This window comes from Colletes gigas, unplaced genomic scaffold, assembly GCF_013123115.1.
Source record: "Colletes gigas isolate AHSC1104 unplaced genomic scaffold, ASM1312311v1 Colletes_gigas_Sc00075, whole genome shotgun sequence".
In the NCBI taxonomy this organism is placed as follows: domain Eukaryota; kingdom Metazoa; phylum Arthropoda; class Insecta; order Hymenoptera; family Colletidae; genus Colletes; species Colletes gigas.
In genome coordinates this window covers 58,499-84,144 of record NW_025106704.1, presented here as the reverse complement: position 1 = coordinate 84,144, position 25,646 = coordinate 58,499, and the positions used below count along the sequence as shown (strand labels likewise).

The 25,646-nt window shown below is 36.0% G+C and overlaps 2 protein-coding genes across 3 annotated transcripts; one reads left to right on the top strand and one right to left on the bottom strand.

Moving 5' to 3' along the window:
* Positions 1-2,823: 2,823 nt before the first annotated feature.
* Positions 2,824-4,180, top strand: LOC122403801 (enhancer of split mgamma protein-like). The gene is made up of 2 exons (XM_043407539.1): positions 2,824-2,898; positions 3,620-4,180. Exons 1-2 carry the CDS (start codon positions 2,824-2,826, stop codon positions 4,178-4,180), a joined length of 636 nt encoding a protein of 211 aa, XP_043263474.1.
* An 8,534-nt stretch (positions 4,181-12,714) lies between these two features.
* On the bottom strand, positions 12,715-24,616 carry LOC122403796 (calsyntenin-1). 2 transcript variants are annotated; one of them, XR_006259648.1, is made up of 5 exons: positions 24,236-24,616; positions 21,187-21,466; positions 16,674-17,485; positions 14,349-16,052; positions 12,715-13,532 (listed from the first exon to the last, which is right to left on the bottom strand). XR_006259648.1 is itself a non-coding variant. In XM_043407530.1 (4 exons), the coding sequence occupies exons 1-4, from the start codon at positions 24,354-24,356 to the stop codon at positions 14,413-14,415; spliced, it is 2,853 nt and encodes a 950-aa protein (XP_043263465.1). In that variant the 5' UTR covers positions 24,357-24,616; the 3' UTR covers positions 12,715-14,412. The 2 variants fall into 2 exon arrangements, 1 of the variants encoding a protein (XP_043263465.1); XM_043407530.1 differs by having other exon boundaries at positions 12,715-16,052.
* Positions 24,617-25,646: the final 1,030 nt, after the last annotated feature.

The following is a 25,646-nucleotide window of genomic DNA, read 5'->3' as shown; positions in this document are numbered from 1 at the left end:
GTTAGTTATGAGTAGACTACTGTATTCACTATAAAACTTACTATAAAATGTAACTAGATTCTTCCTTAACCCTCGGTTGGTACCATTGGGTTACAGATGACCCACAACTCTTTCAATAGTGTTGCGTTTCTAATTTTTATTGCAGTAGAGATTTTAAACGCCCTTAAGCACTGTGAATCAAAAAATTGTTCATGGAATCAGAAATTTATTATTAAAAATATTTATAAATCTTTGTAAGGAAAAGGACAATTTGAACTTCCTAATATGGCATTACAAAATTACATTCAAGTAGCCGATTGTTTTTATCGAAATGAATTCTTCGAATTCATATTTTTATTAATAGAATTAATGGAATGAGAGCTTTGCAGAGTGTTGTGTCAATTACTAAATATAATAATTCGTATCTTAATTTAAGTGTTTCTTATATTTGTACGTATTAAATGTATTCTGTAGTTTTTTGAGAATTAAAATTTCCAGTTATGAAGTATAGTGGGCAGAGGCAGAGAGAACAGCGTTCTCGCACGGGCGACGTGGCTCACGGACGAGCCGGCTTGGTATTTCCACATCCGATCCAGTATAGCCGGCGCGGAGAGCACAGAGTCAATTTTCTTCTTCTCGCCGAACACGACCACTCCCCAACTAGCTAGATTGGAAAGAAACATCACACACACTCTTTCCTCTCACACCCTGGTTATGAAGTATAGTATATATGCATTGGCCAGTTTATAAAATTGGTACGGAATCACGAGTGGTTGGGTCACACAATCTGTGCCTTCAGCTATCGAACCGCAAGTTTCGCGCGTAACAAAATACATTATAGGGTTTCCTCGAACAAAAAACGAACAAACTTGGATGCAAAATGATCAGACGAAACCTTTGTCATGTTTTCTGCCAGGTAATTGCAATAAAGGGTTCGAATACTAAAGCCCTTTAACCTCCAAACGTCTTTTTTCGGTTCAGCATTTTGTTTTATTATTCTTTTTATTTTGACTTTCAAGTTCAGAAGGTCAATTGTTTCAAGAATATTTGACAGGAAATACACTTTCAGTAGACTCTGGCTTATTCTTTTGTCTTTAACACAAGTCTTAAGATATAATAATAATACAAATTATCAATTATTTCCATAGTTATTTGCATCCAAACAAATAACAAAATTATCTTGAAAATAATTTTGAAAAAGTAATTTTTAACTAAGACACTTTTGTCTTTAACATCTTTGCCAAAAATGTGTTCCTTTCGAGATACTTAAATTTAAAGGTCTCTAATAAACACCCTGTATATTGTTGAATTATTTTCTACTTCCATAATACATAATTCATTATATAAAATAGGTTCCCTTTTAATTCTTGTTTTTTGTTTTTAAATACAATTTATATTGCAATATACCTACATACATAAATCTTATAGAATTTAAATTTTTAGTTTCGTTAGAATTCTTATAAAATGTTTCAAATACTTTTTCTCAGAAACACTAAATACGATTTCAGAACCCATAACCTAAAACCGACTTTTTGCGTTCCTAGTGGCGTTAAAAAAATTAGTTTCTGTGCAGTTACTCCTTAAACTTTTGGTTCCGTTAGAATTTCAGAACGTTTAGATTTTTCATACCAAATTTTCACCTTTTTGCAAATCAAACTTATCTAGATGTAGGGAAATGGTATGTACATACATATATGTTCTGGTATCTTGGGAGTATTTTCACGATATTCTAACCTACCTAATTAGTGTTTACTCTGTCTAGGGATAATATCGATATTTTTTTTCAAATTATAGCATAATAAATAGAAATATTCAATAGTTCAATGGAATATCTGTTATTTTGTAGTATTCCTAATGGCAATGAGATTATTAAAAAATATATAAGTATTAAAAACACGTCGTAAGATTGAAGAGCCGGTCACCGGTGACCACCATGACAATCAACGTGTTAAATGCAGTTTTATAATCTCGAACAAATGGGATTTGACAATATTTAATATAGCAAATAAATTCCTTTTCGTAAAATAGTTGAAATAGTTTTCTTCGGAACTGGCGTACGCGATAAAAAAAAAAATCGTGAAAAGAAAGTTGGATACGTTTCGATTTGCATACAAAAACCACTTGTGGTACGTGTCTAGTGAGAAGTAAGCAAAGAAAAAATTGCTGCGTTAAAAAAAGATCCCGATGAGTTTTTCGGTGTTTCCCACGGGACGATCGACAGAAAACGATCGTCCAATTGGCGGGGCAGGAAGCCCGGTGGCATAGACGCACGAACCGTGATTCAGTAACGTGTAACTAGTGGGATTGCGATCGGACTTGTGCCCAGCACGCTCCAACTCTCCACTAAGAGCGACAGGGATCGATAAGAAGATGTGGCACGAGTGGCTAGAATGGAAAAAGGAGCCCGAAGGAATCTCTGTTTCTCTTCCACTCGTAGAAGAAGGAAAAGGCGTCGATATCGTGTAAAAGAGAAAGACGAGGACGGAGAAACGGTGACGATGGGTTGGTGTGGGCGCGTGTCTGGCAGCTGCCGCTTACAGGTGGTGTGCTTGCTTGGGAACCAACCTCTACGGACCGTTCCCACGGAAGGCCTGTCCCCCACCAGGCCCCCCCCTGCCCCGCCCTTCGCTATATAAGCCCCAGCCGAGGCCCATCGGCCACTACAATCACGGTGATCTCCGACTCGAAACCAACTCTTGTATTCTACTTCACTCCTCTGTGCGTTAAAGTTTCTCCAAACCCGATCGGTTTCGGACGAGTGTGATATTACAGACATTGGAACGTTGTGAACATTATTAATTGTTGTGTGATTTACGACGCCAGTATAACGAGCGAGGATTAAAAATGCAGATGCACGAGCAGATCATGATGGTCGACGGACAAGAGCAGCCCATTTCTAGGACCTATCAATACCGAAAGGTGAGGAAATGTGATTTTCAGAACTTTCTTTCGATCTCTTCAATCTTTTTCAAATCGTTCCTTCGAAAGGTGGTTTCTTTTTAGAGTTATGGGGCCTTGAAAAATATTGTAATTTGATTTTGAGGAGGGTTTATTTTCGTAAATTGAACCATTTAATTTGTGACAGCTTTTTAAATTTACGACACTTTAGTTTTGAGCAAAGTTTCTTTAAAAACTATAGTTTTATTTAAATTAGTTTTTTTTAAGCAAAATTTGGGAGTATCTTTCGTAGGAGTTTCTAAGATATGGGCGCTTTGGGAAATATTGCAATTTGTTTTTGGAGAAAGGTTTCTTTAAACTCTATATCGTCTTACGAAGTATTCTGATTTGTTTTCGGAAAGTTTCTTTAAAATCTACAGTCAGGCTTTGTAGCCTTTCGTTTGAGAAAAGATTTTTAATACCTATAGTACTTTTATAAATATTCCGATTTGTTTTGGGAAGGTTTCAAATCTATGGTAGCTAGGGGGGATATTCTGATTTCTTTCGAAAATTAGTTTTAAAGGTTAGGTTTTCCAAAATCTCTAAAACCTTCTAAAATATTATAACTCGTTTTATGAAGGTTTCTTGAATACCTATAGCTAGATTACTAGTCTGTTTTCGAAACTACACTTTTGAGAGCTCTAATACCGATTCCTTGAAAATCAACGATCTCTCTAACAGTGGTTTATCTTTAATTGTTCAGGTGATGAAACCAATGCTCGAGCGGAAACGCAGAGCACGCATAAACCGTTGCTTGGATGAGCTGAAAGACCTGATGGTGACAGCTCTGGCCGGCGACGGCGAGAACGTAGCCAAACTGGAAAAAGCCGATATTCTAGAGCTGACTGTGCGCCATCTTCACAAGCTCCAAAGGCAACAGAGACTCTCGGCGAACCCTGTGATCGACGCCGATAGATTTCGCGCGGGTTACACGCACTGCGCGAACGAAGTCAGCCGGTGTCTTGCCGCGACGCCAGGCGTCGACGTCGCCCTTGGGACCAAACTGATGACCCATTTGGGCCACAAATTGAACTCGATGGACAAAACCGGACCTCTGACCATCCACGTGACAGCGCCGCAGTCGTCTCCGTCGTCCAGCAGCGACCTAAGCTCGGACGAGTACTCGATGCCCCTGACGCCTGCCTCCAGCCAACCCTCTCCCGCCAGAACGGACTTGGAAACCCTCTCGCACCCGCACCAGGGCCTCCTACAGGTCGCGAAACCCAACGAACCGATCTGGAGACCCTGGTCGACGAACAACTAGTGTTTTAACGAACCTTTATATACGTGTTGCAATTTTATCTGTGATTCCGAGATTATTGTTTTAAAATGTTCTATGAAGACATAGGGAATAGACATACGGTTTTTCCTTATTTGCTCAATACTAAAGTGAAACGTCTATTTCTTTTTTTTTTTTTTTGTGAAATTGGTGAAGATCGTTCAGGAATCAGGAGGATAACCGAAAGCTTTAATTCTGAGACGGTTTTAGAGTTTTCTTATTGTTTATTTCATACTTTTTATTCGAGAATAGTTTATTTTGAACTAGTTTTCCGAGCGCCGAGAAATTTAATTCTTTGCGTCGAGGTATTCTCTTATTTTTTATCGGCGCTCGGAAACGTTGTTATGGCTCCTCCTCGGTCGATTCTGTGCGAGTTTTTGTACTGATTTTTATTATATTGATCAAGTGGGACCCGAGGATATTGTGATAGAGAAACGTGTACCTGTGATATTTACTTGTAGACCTAGAGAAATGATACTAGATTTTTAATAAACATGTTTCATTATGATCATCGTTTCACCTTTTGTCAACCTGCCTATCCTAATTTTCATATTCGATTTACATGTACTTTTGTCTTTTGTTATTTGTCTTTTCGGAATATAAAAAAAACTCTTTCTGTAGTTATACAGGTAACCCTCCTATAACACGGTAGATAGGTTCCTAGAAAATGTCGTGTTGTGTGAAAGCGTGCTATATGAGACCCAAAGCCAGTACAAAAAGGAGGGTTACATTCCGAAAACTTATTAAAAACAAATATTTTTTTTTTAATTCTACATAAACAACTTAATGTTTATGAAAAATATAAATGTATGTACAACACAAAACAAAAAGAAAAAAGAAAAAAATATTATTTTAATTTAACTCAACCTTAATTTAATAAATTATAATTTGTTTAGATAATTTCATGCAAAGCCACTATAGTTCATTATTATTAAGCAAAAATCATGTTATCCAGTGTTGTACAAAGGTTTTCGCAACTAGCGAAACGTGTTAGAGCGAAACTGTGTTATAAGATGCCGTGTTGTAGGAGGGTTCTCGCAATTTACGAATCGTGTTATAGCGGAACCGTATTATAAGATGCCGTGTTGTAGGAGGGCTACCTGTACTTTGTTGAATAAAAATTACAATATTTAACAAAGTAAGAAACAGTAATTTCAAAAGTTTGGATGAAAAAAAATCATTAACGATGACGTAATTATTATTTATGTTAGACATGGGAATTACACAATATACAGGGTGTTCGGCCACCCCTGGGAAAAATTTTAATGGGCGATTTTAGAGGTCAAAATAAGACAAAAATCAAGAATGCGAATTTGTTGATTAAGGATTCGTTAAAAAGTTATTAATGTTTAAAGTTCCATACTAATAATAAGTGGAAAATTTTTCGGCGAAAAAAAAAATTTCCAATCGTTCTGGAAAAATTATTTTCGGTTGAAGCGGTCAATTACAATCATTTTTGGTGAATAGACATATAACCGAAATCTTACGCACTTCCGAGAAAAAAATTCATTACCGAAAATATAAAAAATGTTACCCCAAAATTTCGTACGAATTTTTAAAACATCATAACTCCTGAACGGATTGAAGGATCTTAATATTTCAAAATGCAATCGTCGCATATTTTGGCGAAGAACATGTAGAGATACCAAAACTATTCGAAAAATTGTTCCTTAAACCCGTAAAGTAAGAAAAACCCCATAAAAATGGTCCAATTTTCAAACAGCCATAACTTTTACAATAGTGAATCTATTCCAATGAAATTTTTTTCTGAAGTAGAGCCCATGGGTACCTATAAAAAAATATTAGACAATTTTTCTGTACAGCGCCAAACAAATTTATTAAAAATCAAAAACGAATTTTTAAGAAAAATCAACAGGGGGTAGTGCCTTTTCGGCGAAAAAAAAAATTTCAAATCGTTCTGGAAAAATGATTTTCAGTTGCAAGGGTCAATTACAATCATTTTCTATCAATAGACATAACCTCGAAATCCTACTCACTTTCGAGAAAAAAATTCGTGTAGGCGGACAAATTTTATTAATAATTTTGTTAATAACGAAGCTTCAATCAACAAATTGGTATTCTTGATTTTCGTCTTATTTTAGCCTCTAGAATCTCCCATTAAAATTTTTCCCAGGGGTGGCCGAACACCCTGTATAATACAATACATGACTTGAAAAATATCGATTTTCATCGTTTTAGCTGCAAATAACGTTTATAATATAGGAGCAATTTTTTTTACCAATAATTATTATTGATGAAAGGAATTTTTCGGTTGCTCGTAACAATTGTTAAAGAGAGAAATTTTTATTTTGATGAATTTTAATAGTTATTAACGAGGCAAATTTATTTTGGTCGATCATAATGGTGTAATATTGCATTGTTTTGTTGCTCCGTAAGAAAAGAACAACCGATGGAAAGCATAAGTACATCAATTGAATTATATTTTATAATTTTGAATAAAGAAAGTGCAATCGAAGCAATATTTCTATCGTCGATAATTGTTATGAGCGACCGAAATAAATTTCCTTCTTCAATAATGATTACCGGCAAGGAACAAAGTTTTTTGCAAGCAGTGAGCTACCTAGCAAGCAGTGATAAAGATACGACGAAAGTACGAGCCCTAGTGGTGCTTAAAATCAGTTTCGAAATATTTTTCGAATGTACATCTTTATTAAACAAATACAGTTGACGTCTTAATGTTATTTATAATATGTCGTTATAGATATAGTATTTCACTTTCCTAGCCTGTGCAGCGTGTGTATATGCGTCTCTGTGTGTGTCTCTGTATGTAAGTCGTGTGTACAGTCTATTGCTAACATTTCTCTCGTCGAACGATTCTTCAATTTGCTGATTAACAATTTTTTGTTATTTGACAATTTCTGTGCGCCGAGCAACTCAGTGTGTCGATTAAAATTATAAACAGACTCTCCATTTGCCATAACTCCGCGTCGTTTAGCGTACAGATAGTATCCTTTATTCATATATAATTAAATCCCTTAATCTCTACTATTAATTATTATTATTAATTAATCTTATTAGTTAACACACAATCTGCAATGGGAGGGAATTTTAGTCGGCCTGTATTATATGTATACTTCACTAGCCTAAGCTAGTCTCGGTCTGATCATTTCATTCGTCGCCGTTAAGATTGCTTACTTTCGTTTCAGCTTCATTTTTTAGTAGAATCTTTTCAATCAAACGTCTACAAATATGTCTTATTTTTCTTTTTCTTCAGCATATACAAGTGGCTCAGAAAATTATTACGTTTCCATGGATTCCTATTTATTAATAAATTCCATATTCATTTGGAAATAAGAGCGATACAGGCATCGATTATTAGTTTAAATGTTGTGCACAAAATTGGAAAATAAGAAATTAGTTTAAAATTTTTTTAATTAAATAATACAATCGAAACCTATTCGTGAATAAATTTAAAATTCTACTTTGTTTGGTAATGAGTGAAGAAATATTTTATTGTATTTAAAAATAAGGAATTAAGAATTAAGTTTCTAAAATATTTGGAACTACACATATATTTAAAAAAGAAATCAATTTATTGATTTTTAATATTACTGTTTTTACTAAAACATGTGCCTTACACTTATAATTAATTAAATAATAAAAATAATGTATTTTATTATTGAAAAATTTATTGTGATCACGGTTTATGCAAAATTGCGTATCAAAATGGTTAATGAAATTCCAAAAATAAATGTAAAAACAAGAAATATTATAATTTCAAAAAATTCTTAATTGTAACGTTTCATAATTGGATTGTATATCTAATAAAATTGTTTTAAAAAAATAAACGAAAATCAAAATGGGATTCTTTTGGTGCTAATTATATTAAAAAATTAGGCGAATCGATTAACAGAGGTAATTAAGTAGAAATCCCACGGAGCTCTGAAAAGTAAATTTTTGATATAGTTTTGTATGTTTTGAAAGAAAAAAAAAACCATTAAAAATACCTTTTGCGAGCCATTAAATTAAAGATTTCTTTTTCAAATATATCTTTTTTAAGGTCGAGAAACCACATGTTGGAAATTGTTATTTTCGTTCGTCGAAGATAAATATTACTATCCTTTCAGTTAGTTAAGAGTGTGAAACTCATGTTTTGAAAGAAAAATTATTAAAAATATTGCAACCCATTGAACGAACGGGTAGGTATATTTAAAATAAAACTTTAAATAATTTTGTGACCCACTTGTATACCTATATCTTAATTTTGTTTACAAGATGCGTGCGTCAAAGTGTTAAAAAAAATTAGGATCAAACGTTCCAGGCAGGAGAGGGGATGCACGGTCGCCATTTACGATCGCGACCAATAATAGTCCGTAAAAATGAAAATATTCTGCGGGACTATTTTTAGGCGAACGGTACAGTGTAAATGTCGAACAGTATGGTATTATTTATTTATATACGTAAACAAACATACACGAATACACGTGCATATGTGTACGTACGCTAGCTGCCTACAAAATACAATAGTTACATTACAAATTCATACCGTATCATCTCTTTCCCGTTCTCTTTTCTCTTTTTTTCTTCTTTTATATCATCATTTGCAAACAGCTTAGATATATTTTTTGTATGTATAATATATATTAATAATAGTATAATCTAGTTGGTTTTTCTTCTGCGTAGTTCTTTCCTTTTCCGTTAATTAATAATTAAGTACATCTTTAGAGCAAGTGTTTAATAAACACCACGTTTAGGTTTGCGGTGGTGACGTTTATTCGAGATTATCGTCGAAAAACGAGTCCTTCCGATTACATCTTCATCCAAACGATTCGTTAGACCGTGTGACAAAAGAATGCTTCCGTCTCCGTAATACTAATCTCGACTTCCCCACGAACTTTATCATACAGGACCATTTAAATCGATCGGTTCGAATATTTTCGAAACTATTCGCGATAGCGAAAGACTATTTTCGGTGAAAATTGAACGATTTCGAGGTCCACGCGATCCCCGGTGCGACCAACTTTTTCCTACGTGGACACCCAGAGGCCACGACGAAGGTCAATTTTGTTTTCTCGATCCTCGATGCACCATTCGTGTCACGATACGGCAAACACGCATTAATCTCGAAGACAATTCGATTTTAATATCGTTGGTAGCGCCATTACAGAATATTAAAATTAAAATGTCTTCCGAACCAATGATTTTTCGCCATACCGATTCGAATGGTGTATCGAAAAATATTTCGTTAGGGGGGAAAAAATCGACCTTCGTGTGACCTCCAGGCGTCCACGTAGGAAAGAGTTGCTTGCACCAAATCACATGAGCCCCGGAAATCACGCGACTTTCACCCAAAACGTTTGCCGCTACCGTCAACAGTGTCAAAGATATTCGAGCGGATCGATTCGAACGAGCCACCCTGTATTATTTATTCCATACTCCGCGCTAAATGCTCCGGAAAGCCAGCGTTAGTTTTTTTTTTTTTTTTTTTTTGTGCAGTTTTTACATTTTATACTTATGCCGTGTGTAAAAGACTCAAGGATTTTGGGCGCCGTTGTGCGATCGAAGAGGAAATACATCGATCGAAGTTCGCGAACTGGATGATTCTTTTTCTTTATGCTTTTAACGGAATAAATCGCACGCGCGCGCGTGTCTGTGTGTATGTGTGTATTTGTGTGTGTATATATATATATATGTGGTTACTCCTAGAAAAAGATTGGAACCATTCTTTTCATGTAGGATCGTTTCCCCGAGCGTTCTACTGTACAGAAGTAAAATGCATTCAACGTTGGGTAGATTTTTTATCTGAACTAACACGTTGACTGTCCTGGTGGTCACCGGTGACCGGCGGGTGAAACTTTTAAGGTTTTAACACTATTTCTATCTTTTTCTGTTCTTTTCTACGCGTATCCTGCATCTGTTTCATCTCGCACGCACGCTTTGCATTTCGATTTTTAATATCGCGTTATCGAGGAGAAACAATTAAATAATTTTCAAGTTTTAAACGTTGATAGATATCCTTCGATAGAAATAGTGTTAATGCTTGTAAACCGTTGAGGGAATAACCAAGTTTTGTCGATCGCGGAGCATCTCTGTAAAATTGTGCAATCAACGTGTTGTTTCGCGTATTTTTTTTTTTTAACGACAATCAACCGAAAGGCGAACCGAAAATCGAACATTTGCAAATGCGCATACATGTGTGTCGCATAAGGAAAATTGTTCACGCTCCACTGTAGCGAGTTTGTCTTTTTACATTTTCGAACATCCCGAGCGAAGTTTGTTCACCGACGCGAGCTTAAGAAACAAATGGATCGAAGAACGAGGGCGAAAATGCAAGCCGCGATTATGGCAATCAATAAGATGACGGTGGGCTATGTGAGGAGCTCTCGCGAAATGTTTTTCAAACTTCCGACAAATCTCTTATAAAAATGATATGATATGCTCGTTGGAAAAATAAATTGTCCATATAGTTTCTATGAATATAGATATTCCGTACACAAACTTTCAGTACTAAATATTCGACCGGTCGGTACAACTCTAAATACAGAAATACATACATAAGATCCTTTCATTACTTCGTAGCGAGTATGAATGCGCAGTCACGAGATCATTTCGCCACAATTGCTACACTCCCTGGCGTCAGAGCTGGTCAAAACGTAATCTAATTAATCATCCAACATCCTGATTAATTTTAAATCATGCTATTATTAAATAATCGGTAATCATTAAAATAAATAATCACACGGTAGAAAGTAAAACAATAATTATTATTTTCAATAATAATAATGATAATAATAATAATAATGTGAATATTTCTTTTGGAAAATAAATATTTATTATTTATTATTATTATTATTATTATTATTACCGCAATTTACTTTGATATGCAAGTGTTTTTTTTTTTTTTTTTTTTTTAACATTTACGTTTCAAACGTTTCGTTATTATTGACACGAGCTTGAAAATGGCAACGACAGTGCTGCGCGAAAGAGAAACCCTTCTCATTGGTCGAGCATCGTTTAAATTTCTATTCGATTGAAATAATAAATATGGCACTCGTAATGATCGTTTGTTATGCGATTAAAAATGACTAATTAATGATTACGGATTACAAATAATTTGCAAGATTGCTAGAATTACAATCACTGTGATCGATTAGAGTAATGAAAGAAACGATCACCGGCCAACTCTGCGGATAAATTTTCGACCGACGATTAGTTTTCACGCCAAAGAAAGCCACCGATCGTACGTAGAAGACCGTGGTCGACGAATCGATATTATTTCAGCGCACATGTCTCTTAACACCTACGCGATTTATAACAGGTAATTGTTTAAAATACAACAACAGTAGAGCAGTTTGGTTCCGAGCGGCACGCCATTAACCATGCGAGATATTTATTACTGACGGAGAAATCAGTCCGAGTTTCGCTATTAAAATATAGAGTAGAATTTAACGTACTAGTTGCATAAAGGCACATAAAAATCAGTTTCTCTATGTAAAAGAGCGATTGCACGATAATTAGTTTTAACGAAATAACAAACGATACCACCGAAGTCGATCGCTGCGCATTGTTTAGAAAACAATCCTTTTTTTTTTTCTTTTTTCTTTTTTTCTTTCCGCTCCACGTGTTTACCGGCTCCTCACCACAGAATAATGATCGGACACTGTATGTATATGCAAGTACACAGGAATCGTGTACTAACATACAGCCTTGTATACGCAAATAGATTCACATACAAATCTATATGCATGCGCACACATGTATACGGATATTATACCGTATTTAATGGTGAAGCACAGAGTCGGTCAAATATTATTCGAGAACATCGAATCCACAATTTCATTTTATAAACTAACTTCCCCTGTCCACGTTTTATTACTAGACTCGACAGTGAATACGAATTAACGGATCGTCGATGGATCCCACATTTTTATTTGTTAATCGTCAATGGAAATTTTTAGATCGATCGACCAACTTTCTCTTCACGTTTCATTAGTAAATTAGAATTCATTAACGAATTCTACGAACCAATAATTTAACAATTTCTTCAAAAAGTTAGTTTGCTAATGGGGCTGAAGCTTTTGTTCGTTATTCGGGCATAAAATTTACCCGACTCTGGTGAAGCACTATCGTAAGATGCGCGGCAATGTCCTTACTAACGCCGACGAGTTTACAGATTTATTAGGAAGGAACATTGTGCAAAATTATTACAGATTTCACTTAACGATAAAACGTAAAACTGGGCAAGTATCGTATCATAGCCTAGGTTCGACCCGATTCACGCGCCTTCCATAAAGACTAATTATGTAAATTAAGGAATTCGACCTTCGAGTATTCAAAGTAACGTTCGCGAAATTTCAATCCGATTTTGTTAAACAAAATGTTAACAAAAAAAAAAAACACTTGGGTAAAATACGAAACTTGTTTCCCAAAGCGTTTGTATTTAATAAAATACGTTTAAGCTTAAGTTTAAAATAATTAAAAAGGGAACAAATTAATTATAGATAAAATATAATTTATTTAAGTAGATTTAAAAATCCGCTCGAAGAAATGAGCTTTGTTCTATATTCTTTTTTTCTTATTGAAAAATTCCTAAAACTACAACGCTTTAAACTTGAAATAAAGATTTTCTTTTGTTCGTCGAGTATAAAATAAAAAATATAGGGAACCTAACCTACACTTACATTTCTCCAAATTTCGAACTGTTTTGCTTATAGTACCACTCGAGAGGGCGGTGAATCTCCTAATTTGCATAATTACTCGATAAAGTGATAATTTCTTCTTTTAGAAAAATCGTTTTCCTTGAATACGCAAAAGATATATTTATGAGATCAAACGTAGACTTAAGAATTCATTTTATATTTATAGAAGGAAGAATACGTCTTGAAAAACCGTCAGATCACGATCTATCGGGCCGTCCTACCGTATAAACGAAAAATCCTGATTGACAATATATATATATATATATATATGTATATAGAGTCAGCGTTAGAATTTGTAATACTAACGGTAGAATAGAAATAAATGGCGGAAAAGATAATTAAGAGTATAAAAAGAAAAAAAGTTCCCCTGTCCTACTACTACTAATAATAATGAAAACAAGAGTAGTAATATTATTAATAATAATAATAATTAGTACTAATGAGTGAATATAAATTAATTGTTTACCAATATTTACCGAGAAGATCGACGGTAAAAAAAATGAATCCTTTTACGCGTTTTAAACTATTCGATAAAGCGTCCCGCACTCTTACAAATTTTGCTGGTCTTTTTAGAAGAGTACTAACTAATTGGTGCGTTAACGTTTTCACGGTTCCAATTTCATGTATTTGGGGACGGATACAACACGAACCTTTCGTAATGGTGGTGAATCGGTTGCCTGAAATCAAATACTCCAATCAAGACCCGAACAATACCAACGAACGAGAAACGAGGTTAGATTGACCTAAGAGTAATTGCGTTTTTTTTTCTATTTGTACCATTTAACTAACTTCGTTTTAAAGGAAAACCGTTTATCCCAATAAGTTCAATTGCAAGCTTATTTAAAAAAAAAAATAAAAACGTACATGATTCCGTTAAGAAAACTACAAACGAAAATATGTATACACGGTGTTTCACGTAATTGGGAAAACGTATACTTTTAGAACGATCAGGAATAAGAAGAAATATCATAAGGCAAAATGAAACACCGTCAAACGATGCACAAAAAAAAAACTTCGTTTCACTCATTTTTACGCATCGATGCGTTAAAACAATTCAACTGTATTCTTTTTTTAAACTGCATAATTTTGATCAGGCTATTCAGTGCAATTGTTTAATCTCTAAGAAAAGGTATGGAGATACTTATGCCGTAAATTTTGTAGATGCATAGATGCATTAAATGCATCAAAGTAGCTTACCAAATAATTCTTGAACCATTGAGCTTAGAGCATAAGCAGCTCAATAATTTTTAGAGATTGAAAAACCGTATCGATCAGTGGAATCAAACTCATACAGTTCCAAGTTTCGTTTTTAAAACTGTAAATTTGGCTTGAAACGATCAAAATCTTCGCTCCGCTGAGTATATGAAGTTCTTGTTTTCCACGAAGAAATTCTTTCATTTGCACAGAAAGAAAAGAAAAAAAAGAAACACGCAATTATCTTCGGCGAAACCCAAACGGAAATGGGGGGAAGTGGTAAAGCAATGAGTTAGTACCCCGCTGAATTGCCGGCACGAAGAAAAGGGGGGTGGGGGGATGAGAGCGCAAAGGAATAGTAATTTAAACGTCACGATGGTCCCACTCGAGGTCGTGGGGCGAGTTGTGGTGACGATGCCGATTGTTCATCCGCTCGGGAGTGTTTTCATAATCGGAGCTGTCCAGATCGTCGTCCTCGGAATCCGAGCTTCCGGAATCGTCGACGTCCTCATCTCTCTGGTTAGGATGCTGGGAATCGTACTCCGTGAGCCTTTCCATCGGATTGACGATAATGGCCAGAGCGGAATCGTCCCAAGCCATTTCCGTCTCGGCAGCCAATTCATCCCCGGCCGATCTCCGACGTTTCGCGGCGCCCCTGACTCTGGCTGCCCCGACGGTGGCCATTAGAAGCAGAAAACAGATGCAGGCAGCGGCCACGATAGTCACGGCGTGGCTGCCTCCCGCACCATCGATGTTTTTACTTTCCCTCAGAACCGACGTCGAATATTCCGCGAGCAAATCCACGTGGTGGGGGGACAATTGAGCGTGGCCTGGTATCGGGTCTAGAATTCTGGCTACCGGTGGCTCGTCGGGGGTCGAATGCGGCAGAGAAGTAGTTTTCTCTTTAGGATGTATAACCGCGAGCGTTTGAACGTATTCGTTGCTGGCGAATCGGCCACTGAGCTCCGAGCAGGTCAGTTTGAACACTCGGTCCAGGTAGTAAGCCGGCTTGCGATTGGTGTACATGATCAGACGAATCAGCTGCTGGTAGTTGTAGGGTGTGTCCGCGCCGGATAGGACCACGCCGTCGCGATCGACACGTGCAGCGATCGAATGGATTCTGCGCAGAGCGTCACCGGGCAGACCCAGGCTCTCGTGATCGGGGTTCAGGCTCGGGTAGACGCTCACTGCGCACGCATCGAGTCTGGCGGCGGAGCCGGCCGTGACGCGTGCGTCGGGGAACACCCGAACGCCCAGACGAAAATCTGCGTACTCCCTGGCCACGTATCCGGTGCCATTTACGGTTATTCCCGGTCGCGGTGGAGGCAGAACGGTCACGTAGGACTGGACCGTAGGCACTGGAAGCGGATTATTCTCGCTACCCTCGCAGACGATCGTGGTTTCCAGCCGGAAGTTGCGTCTGCCAGGCGTGGGGAACCGCCTCGAGTTCGAGTACCCGATACGACGGAGGAGCGTCTCCACGTTGGTACGATTATCCCCGTCGATTCGTACTTCCGTTAGGTCGGAATTGGTAAGAAGCTGAGTTCCTGGTTGCAGAAGGTCCATCGACGGCACGCGGATCCCTTCCTGGCAACGACGCAAACAAGACAGAACGTCCGGTTTCTCGTTTCGACCAACCAGGACCGAGAGACCAGCTAAATAGCCCCGGAAATGGTGTTTCGTTTTGTTATCGGAACCCTGCCAGCAGGCACCGATCACCAGAGTCGTGTTCACGCCTTTGGCAGGGTGCAGAGGCCAATCGTCTATCACTTCTGGGTTCTTCTCGTCCGTGCGCCATTCCTCTCCGTCGACTAACAGCGTCACGCGTGGAAAGTCCACTTGGACGGCGTAGTGGTGCCATTTGTCGTCACAAGCTTGAACGAGTTTCCAACGCCACTCCGCGGGACGAAATATGTTCGGGTCACCCTCCGAGAAGTCGCGTCTGAGCAGTAAAATCAGCCTGCAGTTCCTAATGAACAGGGCGTAATGGTGTCTATTCATTTCTGGAAGCCAAACAGATTAGTCATTTAGTAACATCGTTAATGATAAGCAAATTTATGTATTTTACCATATCTACTTGCATGTAAAATATGTAACTAACGAAACGGACACAGCCTATCCGATTAAATAAACTACTATACAACAAATTGTACATAATAGTTGTATGCATGCACAGATTAGGCTCTGATTAGTTAATCATCCGTTCAATGCATTATCTTTGTACAGGTTCAAGTTTTATCTCTCACACTAATTATGGTATCTCAATATTTATAATTTTTTATAATAATATTCCTATCGTCCTTGCGCGCTTCGCTTTGATCTACAATGTCAGTATAGAAAGCTATCTTCTAAAGCAGTTGTCTTCAAACAAAGTAAACAAAAACGTGAGTTCCCATAAATTCATAAATAGTTTGCAACGAAGATTATATTAATTAAATTAATATATTAAATTATATTAAATTAATGAAACTGACATTTGCATATTTTCTCAGTAATAAAATTGCGTTGAATTTAAAACTTTCCAAAAGTAAAGAACTTTTATGGACTCTTGGAAAAATCGCCTGACGACCACCGAATCGTTAAAACCAAAAGTAAATAGGAACTGATCGACAACTGAGACTTACTATGATCGTCGGCAGCGCATAAAATGTGTTCTTTAACGTGCGGGTCCTGTCTGGGACGCGGTCGGTGTTTCACCCAAACTCCAATAGTGAACTTCTGCGCCAGAGTATGCTCGAGTACGTCGCTAGGTATAATGGCGGCGGAGTCTACGCCGTCGAATTCGAAGATCTCGTCAGCTTCTCTGCCCTCGTCACGGGACAAAGACGCTGTCCAGAAGGTTGTAGGCCCGGGAGTCGGTAACAAATCGACGCTGTCGCGGGAAGCACCGCACAATTTGCGTTGGCTTCGCACGCCGTACGTGTCGCGGTCACAACCTTTGCCTATGTGGTCCGTGGCGAGTGTCAAGGTGGCTCTGACGTTACGCAAAATGCAGGGAGCATCGCAAAGATCCAATTTCGCTGAAGGAAGCAACGGCTGGGAACCCACGCCAGCCGCGTAGTCCACTCTTTCCGGGATTCCCCTCCAACCAGGCGCGCACACGCGGTTCACCTTTACGGTTACCATCGCCGGAGCAGACTGTTTCATGCCGCAATCGTACGCTACGACGCTCAGTATGTAATTGTGGGAACGTTCGTAGTCCAATGGTTCTGTGTTTCGTATGGCTCCCTCGTTGTCGATGATGAACGGCTGATCGGCCGTCAGGATCTCATATTTGCATACATCACCGAATTTTGGCGTACAGTCTCTGTCTGATGCTTCCACGCGGACTACTTCCTCGTACAGACGACCTTCGTCCACCGTGCTGACGTAGGCCGGTTGGAGAAATTGGGGCGCGTACTCGTTCACATCCACCACGGTTATGTGCACCGTAGCACTAAAATTAAATTAACAGTCGTTTTAATTTAACGAAATATTCAGGCACTTTAACGGTGACAAAGTTTCTTGTTAGTTATTATATGATAATTCACTGATGGAAAAACTTAAAGGGTGACTCTACAAGACAAAGATAAGACAAAAATTTAGAGTCGTTTTGAGGAGAACCTCTAAGATTTCTTTATTAGAATACTGTTACTTTTGGAAGTACTTTCTAAGATTTATTTAAACAACGATTATACAGGGAAAGATAATATGGCGTTGCCTCCCAAGCTCGCCAACATCACCAGCGCACGACTGACCCCTCGGTTGCTATATGTATACAGGGTGTTCCGGCCACCCCTGGGAACAATTTTAATGGGAGATTCTAGAGGCCAAAATAAGACGAAAATCAAGAATACTAATTTGTTCATGGAGGCTTCGTTAAAAAGTTATTAACGTTTAAAGTTCCGCCTGTACCGAATTTTTTTCTAGAAAGCGGATAGGATTTCAGGGGTAGGTCTATTCACCAAAAATTATTGTAATTGACCCCCGCAACGGAAAATAATTTTTCTAGAACGATTTGAAATTTTTTAACTTTCATCGAAAAATTGTTTTTCATTTTTAATACGTTTGTTTGACGCTCTACAGAAAAGTTTTCTAATACTTTTTTGTAGCTACTCATGGGCTCTGCTTCAAAAAAGAATTTCAATGAGATACCTTTACTATTGTAGGAGTTATGGCCGTCTTAAAATTGGCCAGTTTTAGGGGGTATTTCTCACTTCACGGTGTCAAGGAACAACTTTTTTCAATATTGTTAGAATTTCTACATAATCTCCACTAAAATACGCGTTATTTGAATTTTGAAAAATTAAAATCCTCCAATCCGTTCAGGAGTTATGACATTTTAAAGATTCACATGAAATTTCAGGGAAGCATTTCTGGGCCACACTTTAGATTTTCGGTAAAGAATTTTTTTCTCGAAAGTGCGTAGGATTTCGGAGTATGTCTATTCGCAAAAAATACTTGTAATTGACCCCTGTAACTAATTATAATTTTTTTAGTACGATTTGAAATTTTTTAATTTCGTCTAAAAATTTCAATGCCTACTCGAATTTTTTTCTCGAAAGTGAGTAGGATTTCAGGGGTATGTGTATTTACCAAAAATGATTGTAATTGAGCCCTACAACCAAAATTAATTTTTTCAAAATGATTTGAAATTTTTTAATTTAATTTTTCAATAACTTTTCAACGAAGCCTCATCAACAAATTGATAGTTTTGATTTTCGTCTTATTTTGGCCTCTAGAATCTCCCATTAAAATTTTTCCCAGAGGTGGCCGAACACCCTGTATAGAATCCTCGACCGATTTCTCAATATTCCGTCATCTAAGGCAGGGCCTGTTAGGAAGCCTTACCGATGAGTCCACTAGCAGGCCCGAACGAAACGCGCCCCTTCTGGTGGCGAGCATGGGAGGCAAAGCCGCAATAAGATAAGAATTTGAGAGAAACTAAGATTTCTTTGTTAAAACATTTTTCTCTAACTTCTCTCCGAAATTTATTTAAAATAACAGACGCTTACATAATCCTTGAAGGCAATTTTATTATTCGTTATTTTCACTTAACCCGACATACTCTTGGAGAGAAGAAGATTCGCGTATCATAAGTAGTTTTTTAAGTTATTTTTAATTTACTTAACTTTCACATTCTTTCAGTAATAATTGATAATATTAGTTGTACAAATGAATAATCCAATTTTTTCAGCCACATTCAATGTTTATTTTAAAAGAAAGTAAATTGAATTGTTCAATCGAAGTATTCGCCGTTACATTCTATAACTTCAAATCATCTTTCAGGCAGATGAATTCCATCTCGGAAAAATTTTACGTTTTTGGACCCGATAAAGTCGTCAAGCCATTTTCGGATCTCAACCACTGATTGGAAGTGCATATCGGATAAGATGTGTTGCCTCGACCGGAACAGGTGATAATCAGATGGAGCAATGTCTGGTGAATACGCCGGATGCTGCAAGACGTCCCAGCCAAGACTCATTATGGTGTTTTTTGTATGGGAAGCAATATGTGGCCTGGCGTTTTCATGCAACAATTTCACTGGACGTTCTCCTTTGCCAGTATATGGACGTTTTCGTTTCAATGCTTGACTCAAGCAGATTAATTGAAGTTGGTAGCAGTCCACAGTAACTGTTTCACCCGGTTCCAACAACTCATAATAAACCACGCCCTTGATATCTCACCAAATGCAGAGAAGAACCTTCTTTCCGAAGCGATTGGGTTCTGCAACCGATGTTGGTTGATGCTTCACCAGGATTTACCCATGACTTTCTGCGTTTCAGATTGTCATAGAGTATCCACTTCTCATCGCCTGTAACGATTTTCCACAAGAAAGACTTTCGACGCTGGTTATTGAGAAGAGAAAGACACGCTGCTACTTGTTGATTTTTGTTAGTTGCAGTGAGTTCATGCGGAACCCATTTTCCTTCATTCTGGATCTTTCCCATCTCACGTAGACATTTGGAAATCATTTGGTGGGTTGCTCCTAACTGTTCTGCAAGTTCTTTTTGCGTTTGTGCCGCATTCTCAGCGAGCAGTTGTTCCAAATCATCGTTGTCGGACTTCCAAGGGCCTCCAGGGCGTTGTTTGTCGATTAGACTCAAATCACCGCTTTTAAACCGCTTAAACCAACATGCGCACACATCATACGATACAACACCTTCACCGCGAAAGAAACAAATCGATTCGCATGCTCTTGCAGCATTTTTCCCGTGTTGGAATTCGTGAAGAATGCAGTGCCGGATATGCACCTTATCTGTTGCCATTTTCGACTCTATTGAATTGAATACTTTTGAAGGTTATGTTGGGCCTTTCGCTAAACTATCTTTTGTTTTAACTAGCTATATGCCAACATTATACGACCGCAAAAGAGCGGGAAAATTTATTGACTTTAAACTTGATTTTATAACTGCTTAAGATAATTTGGATTATTAATTTGTACACCTAATATAATACGTCTTTCATACATAGTGATAGACTTGTGAAAGCGTATATGTATGTGTATATATACGTCTTTTGATTGTATTAATAGACTTGTAAGGACGCATATATGTATACGCCTTTCGTAGTCAAAGGGTTAATTTTGGTCTGCAAAATCATTCCCTAGAATATTCACCATCAGCAGTGAATAAACTAAAGTTAGAGATGTACATATATTTCTATTTATATGTATCGATCATTTTAATATTAGCGTGTTCAATTAATTTCTATCTCTTCGTTTCTGGAAATGGCAAAATCGTAATGTTACAAAATAATAAATATACACTTTTATATCCGTACGCATATTAATATTGTTTAGAGAAATAAATACAAAATGAAGGATCGAGAAATAGGATATTCTATAAAAAAAATACCTTACGGTTTGAATTTCTTTGAATTTGTTTGTTTACATTGAATAATTTTTAAATTATTAACTTGTTAGATTTAAACGAATTTGGCAGGATTAGAAAAATTTTGAAGAGGAGTATCGATATAATAATTCGTAAAATAGAAGAGAATTCCATAAGCAGTGAATATAAAAATTTATCAGATATTTTTTTAAGTATTTCACTGTAATTTTTATGTAAATTATGACTCTGTGACTCGAGATTCTTTATCTAACTTCATAACCGTAATAAATTAATGTAATTACAAAAAAATATGTATAATTCGTACTTTTCCGACAGTGCTCCATTGCAGCCAATCGCTTGAACATCGAACTTGTAGTTGCGCCGTTTTTCGCAGTTCAGAACACGCAGAGCTCTCAACTCCGCCATTCCTTTCTCTTTCAAAACGATCTCGAATGGTGCTTCACCATGATGTTTATTTGCAATACGAAAAGAACAGACTTTGGCACCCAAAGCTCGTATCTGTGGCGTCACCTCCACCAGAGTTTCATTTTCTTTCACTAGACCGTGATATCCACTTTCAAGACTATCCAAATCCAGTCGTGGAACTAGAAACAAACACAATATTGTTTAATGCAACAACGAACAAACATTATTTAATACAGTTTTTTAACATGGGAGTCAAAATCCATTTTTCTAAATTTTATTTTGAAATTAGTTTTCTAGTTTTATCATTTTTTCATTTTTTCATTTTTCTAGTTTTATAATTTTTGTTTAATGCAACAACGAACAAACATTATTTAATACAGTTTTCTAACATGGGAATCGAAATCTATTTTTCTAAATTTTATTTTGAAATTAGTTTTCTAATTATATTATTTTTCACCAATAACATGATTCGCATTAATAATTATCTCCACAGTTATTCGCATTAAATGCAAAGCGTACGAAAAGTCAGTTTTCAAAATTACAATTGAAAATTATTTTCCAAGTTTAATCATTTTTCTTTGACATTAAAAAGTAAGACAAATTAACAATTATTTTCAGTCATTTGCGTCGAAGTTGTGGTACTGGTTGTCATAGATATGAAGTGAGTGATATTTTATATGAAAGATGAGTGCGACACGAGTGATTGGTCTAAATAATTTGTATACTTTATGATTGAAGAGTGAACGAAAGAGCGATGTGTGCGAAACTGGTCCCTTGTAAGCGAGCATTGAGAGTGAAAAGACATGTGAGGCAAATCATTGTTTTTGTATCGATTTCTTGTAAAATAGTTTTTACCAACGTTATACAATTATAATAAATACGTTCTAAACATCCACCCACAGAAGTATGCATAAAACTACGATAGAAATAATTAATGTTAATAACAGACGTGGTTTCTACGTAAAAAGTAATTTTTTTTATCGTAATTTAATATCTCCAATATGTATAAAAATATTTACTAAATGATTTATTGATACTTCATTTATCTCGCCTGACTGCTCTTTAAAGAAAATTTATTGTCGACAATAAACTTTTAAAAAAGAAATCTATTTTTTGTTATATTTTCTTGAAAAATATAAAAAACTTCAAACATGTTTTTCTATCATATTGTTTTAACTGATTTCCATGATACCTCAATATCTGATTAACCAATTGGCACAAAATTTGGTCTACATCATCAGCACACATAGCATTATATCCTATGACTAAAATAAATCGAATGTCGTATTTTCTTAGTCTGCGAAAGTGATAAAAAAAAAAACATTTAAAAATTGATAATTAAACTTCAAAGTGTTAACATCTTCGTAACCATTGAGCTTTTATTTTTATTTTAATACCTGCTATAATCAAATTCATTCTAATTAAGAATTTATTCTTATTTTTCATTCCAAATGTGTAGAATAACACAAACCACAATACGACGTTTTTTTTTGTTCGACTACGTTCTATAACACGCAAAATGGCTAATTATTAATATTTTACTTTGAAAAAATTGTACATACTTCACAAATATCAATAAACACATATGATATATTTCGATAAAGAAAGTTGTATATTTCCTGGCCAAAAAATTATCAAAAAGGATCTAAAAATACGCGTTTTACGGTAGAATTGTACTGTGAATGGTCCGTTAAAAATACGAATGATATCAAATATCTTTGCAAGCAATAACTTCGCAAGAATTCAAAATTTAATGTATTTTCCCTTTTAAATTACACGATTTTTATACAAACAACCGTTTTTCAATTTACAATATAGTTTTCCTAGTTGATAACAATGAGTTACATACAAAATTTCTTATTCTTGCTTTTAAAAATTATACAAGTAATTAATGGTTTTTGTTATGACAAATGTCATTTATGTTTGAGCAAAAGAAATATAAATTTCGAAATTGAGTGTTATAATATGTTAAAAAAAAAACCCACAGTGAGTATTGCTAACACTTTTCTCTGGAAATTTATTTTTTCTTTTTTGTAATCTAATAACACAGTCTCACGATTAAAGGAATAATGCGACTATGTAAAATTCGGAATAAACGTAAATTAATGATGGAATTCAATTATTTCGAAAAAAAACAAATAATTTTCATTTTATTATTATTAAATCATTGTTTATCGTATAATACGATGCACACTCCAACTATATTTTGCAACGATGCACCAATAAAAACAACATTTCTGTTTGATCACTATTTTGCATAACAAACACAGGTGATAATGATTAATTATAATACGATAACAGGGTCTTAATCAAAACCCAAACGGAAATGCGATTATTTGCATATAGACGATATACCTTATAAAATAAAGATTCATAACGATATCGTGTATCGATAATTATTAATGATCTTTAAACACGAAAATATATCAAAATATTATTATTTGTGATATAAATAATTACAAACAATAAGACCGTTCGATTTTTAATAGCATACGTCTTATTAGACGATACTTCAATTATCTAATTTTAATCGAATCCGTTTCCGATGTCATCGAGGCCGATTCGATACAAATCTATTTTGTTATCGACATAAAACGTGACTAATATGATAACAGATACCATAATAGATAATCCACACTTATATATAGCTTAAGTTTCTCAGCTGGATTTATGACACAATCGATTAGAGTGCATAAACAAGTATCGAAGGACCTATTGGGATTAGTCAATGAATTCGCCATAACAGTTTGGGTGACTGCAGGTGCTCGCGAAAGAACAATTGCATCTGCGAATCACCCGTTCGATAGTATAATGATACCCTGTCGAACGAATCGCGACTCGACGAAAGGAATGAAACAGATTCGTCGTGGGCGGTTTTTCAAGCCGAATAAAGGGTTTGTAAAAGGTTTAGATGAATGTAGGGCATGAGAAAAGAGAAATGAAATCACCTCCATGATTGTTGAAGGAACTCGGTGTCGACTCGAGGGCTGGGATGTTCGCGTGGGAGAGACCGAGGGTCAATCCGAAAAACACAGCACTGGCCGCCAGCATCTTCCTTGTTCCTCGCATCCAAGATACTCCTATTAATCGGTCCTCTGGCCAAACACTCGACGTTATCACTCGCTAGAACTCGCTTTTTAAAAGAGCATCGCCGTCTACTGTACGGACTCGCTTGCGACACCACTCACAATCGCGAAGTCAATATTTGAGCAGAATATCGATTCGCCTGAAAAACTAATAGCGATTCTCGCCGCCAGGCGGCGCGTTAATTCCGGGCCGCTTGGAAACCGAAAACAAATACAGATAAATTCGAGAATTTCCAACGCGATTCGGCGTTTATGAGCTTTTGATTCACATAATGCACGCACCAAGTTTTCTTTTAGTGACGGAACCGAATTTTCAACAGCAGAAACAGAACGAAAAGGTAAAGAAACTTATACGACCGAATAATTCTCGAGCAATCTGACGTTTGGCTTTTGCCCGCCAGGGGCGCTCATTTTCCCTTAATTTTACGTATACGTAAATATGTAACCAGCGAAATATATTTCACTATATCTCGGATAATGTTAATTAACACGTAATTAAAATCTATAACAATTTTTATAGTTTTTAGGTTTTGCAAGAAAAAATTATTTTACATACGTGTATCGATCTACGTTGTTATAATTTTAGTTATTTATGACTGCTTTCTTTATTATGGTTATTCTAGAATTAAATACTGATTTCGATTGCAATTTAAATCTGATTTCTCTATTTATAGTTAATATAAATTTGGCTCAATTATAAAAATATGTTTACATCATTTGCCAATAAATACATAAAAATTGTCTCGCTTACAGTTATTTTTAATAACACTAAATACAATTTACTCTAAATAAAGCATGTTAATATTTAATATGACTTATGTTGCATAAATAAAAATCTGGTAAAATTCATAGAGAGGGAATTGGTCTAAAATCATTTTCATAACAAAATGGAAAAATATACAATTTGTTAGTGAATATAAAGATAGAGTAGCTGTAAACAGTACTGAAATCAGAATTCTATTGGTCCGCCATGTTTACCGCAGGTTTTACTAGGCCAGCCATTCACACTATCGAATAAAAAACCCATGTCCAGTTTTCTAATTTCCACTATATTAAGCCACTTATTCCATTATAATTTTTGGTTTTAAGAAAACATGATTTAGGACAGTAATATGATATTTAATAAAAAGTAAAAAAGTTAGCAAGTTTGATTTAATCGTAGCAAATTGATTGTTATGCCAATCGATAATAATCGCAGCTTCAAACTTGCAACGATTTTTTTAAAATACTTCTTTTTATAATTACTATTTATAAAGTTTTCAACAATATTATT

What these genes read in the sequence shown, in the direction of transcription:
- LOC122403801 (XM_043407539.1), top strand. Translation starts at nt 2,824, where the DNA reads ATGCAGATGCACGAGCAGATCATGATGGTCGACGGACAAGAGCAGCCC. An exon ending in GGACCTATCAATACCGAAAG is followed by an intron (nt 2,899 to 3,619) that starts GTGAGGAAATGT and finishes TTAATTGTTCAG; the next exon opens with GTGATGAAACCAATGCTCGA.
- LOC122403796 (XM_043407530.1), bottom strand. Translation starts at nt 24,356, where the DNA reads ATGCGAGGAACAAGGAAGATGCTGGCGGCCAGTGCTGTGTTTTTCGGA. An exon ending in AATGGAGCACTGTCGGAAAA is followed by an intron (nt 17,486 to 21,186) that starts GTACGAATTATA and finishes ATTTAATTTTAG; the next exon opens with TGCTACGGTGCACATAACCG. An exon ending in ATGCGCTGCCGACGATCATA is followed by an intron (nt 16,053 to 16,673) that starts GTAAGTCTCAGT and finishes TTTGGCTTCCAG; the next exon opens with AAATGAATAGACACCATTAC.